This window comes from Myotis davidii, unplaced genomic scaffold (genome assembly GCF_000327345.1).
Source record: "Myotis davidii unplaced genomic scaffold, ASM32734v1 scaffold1069, whole genome shotgun sequence".
NCBI classification, from domain to species: domain Eukaryota; kingdom Metazoa; phylum Chordata; class Mammalia; order Chiroptera; family Vespertilionidae; genus Myotis; species Myotis davidii.
The window spans coordinates 2,478,357-2,485,870 of NW_006300018.1; the positions used below are offsets into that span (position 1 = coordinate 2,478,357).

Consider the following 7,514-nt stretch of genomic DNA (forward strand, 5'->3'; position numbering starts at 1 on the left):
GAGGCATCAAGCCTGGCTGGGCGGTGGAGCCAGGGATTGGGGGGATATGATGGTCCCCTTGCCCAGGCCTGAAGCCTGGGTCAGAGGCGTCAGGCTTGTGCGGGGGGGTGGAGCAAGTGATCAGAGGGAGATGGGGGTCCCCTGCCCAGGCATGATTCCTGGGCCAGAGGCCTCAGGCCTGGGCGGGGGCCAGAGCCAGTGATTGGGGGGAGATGGGGGTCCCCTGTCCAAGTCTGACACCTCTGGCGGAGGCATCAGGCCTGGGCAAGGGGCCGATCAGGCGATCGGAGGGTGATGGGGGTCTACGCCTCTGGCCGAGGCATCAGTCTTGGGCAAGGGGCAGAGCCAGCAATCGGAGGGGGCTGGGGGCAGAACCAGTAATGGGGGGAAATGAGGGTCCCCTGCCCAGGCCTGACGCCTGTGACAGAGGCGTCAGGCCTGGGCAAAGGGCCGATCCTGCGATTGGAGGGTGATGGGGGTCAACGCCTGAGGGCTCCCAGTATGTGAGAGGGGGCAGGCTGGGCTGAGGGACACTCCCCCGCAACCCCCACCCAGTGCACAAATTTCGTGCACCGGGCCCCTAGTTAGTATAAATAATTTGAGGAATCTTTTAGTGCTGGATCAAACAAATAGACGCATGTTTACTTTTGAGAGAATGAAAAAATTTTCAAGATATAGTGGAATAATTTGGCCTTCCTGCTATTTAGCTTCTCCTCAGAATAAATCTTTTGTTAGAATATTTGTGAAATCATATTGTAGAGTTAGCATCAAAATGTAGTGAAAGTAGATAAGCTTAACTGTTTCAATGAGTACTATCAAATATAGTTGTTTTACTTTAAAACACAGTATTGGTGATGTGAATACTCTCATACTTGATCAGAATAAAAAATGGTAAAAACTTTTATGGAGGGCAACCTGACAAGATTTCTTAAGACGTAACCTGCATATACCAGCAATTCCATTTCTAGAAATTTGTCCTACAGATTATACTTGGGCATATGCATAAAAAAAAGGTACAACTGTTTCTTATGTAGTTTTTAGACTAGCAAAACAAACATTTAAATACATATCCATTTAAATGTATATGCTTACTTAGAAGTTTCCTAACTTAGATTTTAAAGCATTAAAGGGATTAGTTTCAAAAATTATATATTTATTACTAATTGAAAAAAGTATAGTGTTCATAGTATTCTACCATTTACATGTGTTTTTATAGAACATACCCCCCCATGCATATATATGATTAGATGATATTTATAAGGATATATTGTATAAGGCTATATAATTGCTTCTGGGAGCAGAAATAGTGTGAGAGACTGACATTTTTCCAGCACCTTTTCAATTTGGAACAATATGAATGTTTTTTAATTTAATTAACAAAACCTAAATATTAAGACATGTACAATAACTAGATTTCTAAAATGTTTCATTTTATATTTTCTACTTTCAGCAAACTTCAAGGTTTTTGAGATTCTTGAATACCATCGAAGAAACAAAACTCAATTTTCTGCTTAATTTTATATTTCATGTAACTTGATATTAGGTTACAATAAAATTGTAGTAAACTTTAGAATGTTGTTTAAATTTATATTTTATGAGATTTTCAAATTGTTATAATAAACATGATGGTATACTTTACAGGTTTTATAGGAAAAATATTTTCTAATCTTTTAAGAAAAATATGAAAATATGTGTAAAGATGTAATCTAGTTATACATTTGCACTTAAAAACTGACCTTTTATTTCTATACTGGTTATATGCTAATGTTCATTTTAAGAAAAACAGATATTTAAACATTTTTGAATCATTATTTTAGTTTAACTTAGGTTTTTATCACCATAAGAGTTCTTAGAGTATATCTGACAATTTTGAAACTATTTAAATTTCAAGTCACAGAATTTATTCTAATGACTAGAGGCCCAGTGCACAAAAATTCATGCACTGGGGGTGGGGGGTGTCCCTCAGCCTGGCCTGCCCCCTCTCACAGTCCAGGAGCCCTCAGGGGATGTCCTCCTCTGTGGGAGGTGACCAGGTCGATCAGGGGAAGACACCATCCCATCACTCCACTGCTGCTGCCACTACCGGCTGCCGCAGCTGCTGGCCCTCAGCCCTCACTTCTTAGAGCTGGCCCCGTCCCCCACCCACTGGTGGGTGGGGGGCGATCTGGGGCCAGGCTGGCTGGGGGACGGGCTGTGGGAGGTTGAGGCACAGCAGGTTGCACCGCATCCAGCCTATGCGGAGGTGTGGCGCTGGGACCGGGCTCACTCCGCTGCCTCTGTGGCTGCCTCTGCAGCAGGGGCGGCACTGGGACTGGGACCGTGCAGCCCCCTCTTCCCACTGCCTCTCCCATGCCTCCTCTGCAGACTGGGCCACAGCACCGGCCTTCTTGCTCAGCGCCGGTCTTCTCCCTCCTCCCTTCTCCTGCATCACCACCTTCTCCCGCGGCCTCTGCAAAAGGGACCATGGTGCCGGACAGGCCCATACCACAGCCTCTCCCGTGTTGCCGGCCCTTGGCCCTTGTGGCTGCTGTGGCTTTGTCTGGAAGGACGTCCAGAAGGACATCTGGTCTAATTAGCATATTACCCTTTTATTAGTATGGATAGTTGAAAACCTTTGTTTCAGGATATTACTGTGATATTCATTGCATAATTATCTTTTGGCACTGGAAATTTAAAAACACAGTTCCTTTAATTTTTACATTTAGAGGACATGTTTACTTTGAAGCAGCATGTTTTGGCATATCAGCTGTAATCACTCAACACTATTCCCTTACTTTTAGTTTATGGTGTTACGACAATAGCCCAGAAATAAATCTGAATGACAGGAAGTTAGAGGACAACGAGTGTTTCGCATATAGAGTAACCTAAATATTATGAAAAGCCTGAAGATACTTTTCCTGGAAATGCGCTTTTTGGGGAAAAGATAGTGATAAAAAAAATGACATTAAAGGGAAAATTCCTCAAGAAAATTTAATGTGAATGTGATCAGTGAATCAGTAGTTAAGAATGAAGTGGTAATTTGAGATGTGGTTTGAGGATGGAAAAGTCAGGGAGAACGTCAGAAGAGGCCTGATATTAGAAAAATAAGATTTAACTTTCATTTCAAGTAGCCTAGAAAAATTGAAGTTAAAGTGAAATCAAGCCCTAGCCAGTTTGGCTCAGTGGCTAGAGCACCAGCCTGTGGACTGAAAGGTCCCGGGTTTGATTCTGGTCAAGGGCAAGTACCTTGGTTACAGGCTCTTCCCTGGCCTGGGCCCTGGTCAAGGAAAAATATCCTTGAGTGAGGGTTTTTTTAAAAAAGTGAAATCAAGGCATAAGTTCAAAAGTTACTAATTACTTGGAAAAAAATTATAATTTGGGCCTTGAAAGTGGTAGTGAAATAGACACAAGGTTGATGGTCTAGTTATGAGAACCACAGAGCTAAATATGAAAGATGATGGGTAAAAAGTTATAAGTGTAAACTGGGTACAAGGTGTCCCCTCATTAACTCATTCATTTGGCAGATAATTGCTTCCATATATAAAGGTGAGCTATTTGAGACTTTTTCAGGAACACAGTTAATGGTAGAAAGATAGGGTGTATTTAGGAGTTAGCAATGTGAAACGAGATGAAGCATGAAGCAAAACAATTATTTAAGAGCAGGGAAGTTGCCAGAACCAGGTAGTAAGTATCAGAATAAGATAAGACAGGAACTAGAACCAGGTGGGGATCAGCATCATCCAGAAATGAAAAGGAAGCAGTGGTCTGGATGATGGGGCAGTGGAGGAGCAGCTCTGACAGGGTCTCCTGGGCTCCTGCTGCAGGTACAAACAGAGGTGTGCTCCCTCACTTGGTGTTTAATCAGCTGAAGCGGGCTGATCTCACTGCAGAAATCGGTATGAGAGGCATTTTCATGTGATGTTGTGCCTCAGAGCAGGGGCCAGGTAGATCACACAAGACAGATATGGGTGAGAAAAGCAACACTAGATCTCTGTGTCGGGAAACCACAGAGTGCCTGGAACTGTACAGACGAGCTGCCAGTTGCTTGTCATTAGGTGTCAGACCATCTACTCTGGATCTCTATCCCCAATAGAGTTGACATGCAATATTTGTGGGGGGATAAAATAAAGTAGGTTGGACTAAGGGGTTAATAACTGATAATGGCTTTAATACCCAGTCCATCTCCCATGAAAGGCATTCGTATTTTAATAAGGATAGCCTTTCCTTAAGGGATGAATTTTAGGCAAAAGATCATTTGTTTGGGGCAGTGGTCGGCAAACTGCGGCTCGTGAGCCACATGTGGCTCTTTGGCCCCTTGAGTGTGGCTCTTCCACAAAATACCAACTTCTGCTAATGGGCCACGAATTTCAATCGCACTGTACGTGCGCACCTGCATGTGGTATTTTGTGAAAGAGCCGCATGTGGCTTGAGAGCCACAGTTTGCTTACCACGGGTTTGGGGCATAGGAGCTTCTCAACTCCACATTTTTTCCCAAAGAGCTGCTGGGAAAGGGACTGCCACATAGTAAGAAATTTGGGAAGGTGGAGGGCATGGATCCTTAGAAAATCTAATGAAAACTAAGGTCCTTCAGAAAAATCAGCATGAGCCTACCCCCACTTATAATTTCACATATAATTTCAGAGGGCTCAAGAACTCTGAAGGCCATTCTCATTCCCAAACAGGTGTGGTCTGTTGTCAAGTGTTCATGTTTGGAAATATCATTAAGATGAAACGTGTCCAGTATTTTGAAGTTAACAAAGGTACCAAAATAAACTGAAACCAATCATTGGGTATGTTCACTGACATCAAGGTTATAACAGAAAATACATCCTCCAGCCCTAGCTGGTTTGGCTCAGTGGATAGAGCATCGGCCTGAAGACTAAAGGGTTCCAGATTCAATTCAGGTCAAGGGCACATGTCCAGGTTGCAGACTCGATCCCTAGTAGGGGGCGTGCAGGAGGCAGCCAATCAATGATTCTTTCTCATCAATGATGTTTCTCTTTCTTCCTCTCCATTCCTCTCTGAAATCAATAAAAATACATTTTTTTTTAAAAAAGACAATACATCCTCCATATGGTTTAAAGACCTAGAATTCATCTTTATGCCTCAAAACCATTTCAGATGTAAATCTAAGAACTAAATTGTAGGGTATTTTTAAAAAATCCATTTTTATTGACTTCAGAGAGGAAGGGAGAGGGAGAGAGACACATCAATGATGTATCATTGATCAGCTGCTTCTGCCCCACACGGTGGATTGAGCCCAAAGCCCCCGGCATGTACCCTGACAGGGAATTGAACCGCAACCTCCTGGTTCATAGGTTGATGCTCAACCACTGAGTCATGCCGGCTGGGCTTTATTTATTTATTTATTAAAAATATATAGTTTTATCGTTTTACTGATTTCAGAGAGGAGGAAAGAGGGAGAGAGAAACATCCATGATGAGAATCATTGATCAGCTGCCTCCTGCATGCCCCCTACTGGGGATCGAGCCTGCAACCCGGGCATGTGCCCTTGACCAGAATTGAACCCAGGACCCTTCAGTCTTCAGGCCAACACTCTACCCACTGAGCCAAACCAGCTAGGGCTGGGCTTCAAACATTTTATTAAACAAGTTCATAATAGAAAAATTAGGAAATACAGATAATCATAAAGAAAAAAGTTCTAAAGACCTTCATTTCCACCATCAGAGATAATCTGTTAATATTCTGGTATAGATCCTTTCAGATTTTCTCTATGCATACATTTTTTCCTCTAAACATATTTTATGGATGCCCGTCTGGTGTAGCTCAGTGGCTGAGTGTCAACCTCTGAACCAGGGGGTCACAGTTCAATTCCTGTTCAAGGCACATGCACAGGTTTCCAGCTCGATCCCCAGTGCGCGGCTTGCGGGAAACAGCCAATCAGTGATTCTCTCCCATCATTGATGTTTCGATTTCTCCCTTCCTCTCTGAAATATGTATTTTAAAAATATGTACTTTAGGGATCATACTATACACACTAAATTTGCCTTTTTTCTTGTTGTCAATCCTCACCCCAGGATATTTTTTCAATTGCTTTTCAGAGAGAGTGGGAAGGAGAAGGGAGAGAAACATCGATGTGAGAGACACATTGATTGGTTGCCTTGCCCACGTACTCTGACTGGGGATGGAAACATGCAACTCAGGTACATCCCCTTGACTGAGAATAGAACCTGTGACCTTCGGTGAGTGGGCCAATACTATAACCACTGAGAAACACCAACCAGAGCTAAACTTGCCTTTTTCTTTACTATATTCATTCATCAAGTACCTGAGTGATAATACAGGGGTGGGCAAAAGTAGGTTTACAGTTGTTCATATGGAAAAAGATATGCAGGTTATGATTATTACAGTAGCTTTACTAAAAAGAATATCACAATGGCACAGTGCACTTAGGTATAATCTTGCATGTGCTCAAATTGCTGACCTTCATTATGTACATATTCTTGAGTCTACTTGCTATACTCAAACATACTTTGGCACAGAGTTCTTTAAGGCTACTATGTGAAGAGATTGTAAAGAAGAGGTGAAGAGACCAGTCAGGAAACTATGGCATAAGTCTGCAATAGAGATGAGGGAGGCTCAGATGAGAAATGGAAAGAAGTGGATGTATTTGGGGTGTGTAAGAAATAGGACTAGATAACTGAATGGCAGTGCAGGGCAGGGGAGAGAGGAATCAAGGCTTACACTTAGGTTTTAAGCTTGAGCAGCTGGGTTGACGGTACTATTTACTGAGACCGGGGAGTAACAATTTTGAAAAGGGGAAACCAGGATTTCTATTTGAGATGCCTATCAAACATCCAGGTGGAGGTATCTAGTAGGCAGTGGCATGAGGGTAGGGCTCAGTGGTCAGGTAGGACTGGAGATAAAATGTTGGGAGTCACTGGTCTCATTCCACATGAGATCCATGTGGGCAAATATTTTTTTAAAAGCACACTGAGGAGAAACCAAGATGGCGGCATAGGTAAACACCGGAAATTGCTGCCTCGCACAACCACTTCAAAAATACAACTAAAAGACAAAACGGACAGCATCCAGAACCACAGGAAGGCTGGGTGAGTGGAAATTCTACAACTAGAAGGAAAGAGAAAAGCACACTGAAACTCAGAGGAGGTGCAGAAGTAAAGTGCAGAGGTACGGAGGCGCTCATGGAAAGGGCTGGCAACTGAGGACGCGTTTGTCTTTTTCAATCAGGAGGGAGACACAAGCTCTGGATTGTTCTGAACTCCAGTTCTGGGCGAGTCTCTGGGGACCCAGACTCATACGGGGAGAAACTGGACTGTCTGGCAGTGGGCAGAACTCAAGGGCAGCTTTCTCTCAGAGGTGCTTGCAGCGATTACCGGGACACTGAGACGCGAGACCTCTTAGGGTAGGACTGAGGAGGAGCCATAGCTGTTTGCTCCATCCTGTTGATTCCCCGAGACACTGCCCCACCCAAACTGTGAGCAGAGGCTTTTGCATATCAAAGGCCTGGCCCTTTGTATTCTGAAAATTACCTAACAAATTGCAGCTGGGTC

General features: G+C 43.5%; 1 protein-coding gene across 1 annotated transcript in view; it reads left to right on the forward strand.

The window, feature by feature from the left end:
* The window catches only part of POLE2 (polymerase (DNA directed), epsilon 2, accessory subunit), a 31,117-nt gene extending 29,546 nt beyond the window's left edge, over positions 1 to 1,571 (forward strand). The window contains exon 19 of the mRNA XM_015571982.1: positions 1,451 to 1,571. Within this exon, the coding sequence (XP_015427468.1) occupies positions 1,451 to 1,469 (19 nt within the window). The 3' untranslated portion in view covers positions 1,470 to 1,571. The remainder of the gene's footprint in view (positions 1 to 1,450) is intronic.
* The last annotated feature ends 5,943 nt before the right edge of the window (positions 1,572 to 7,514 follow it).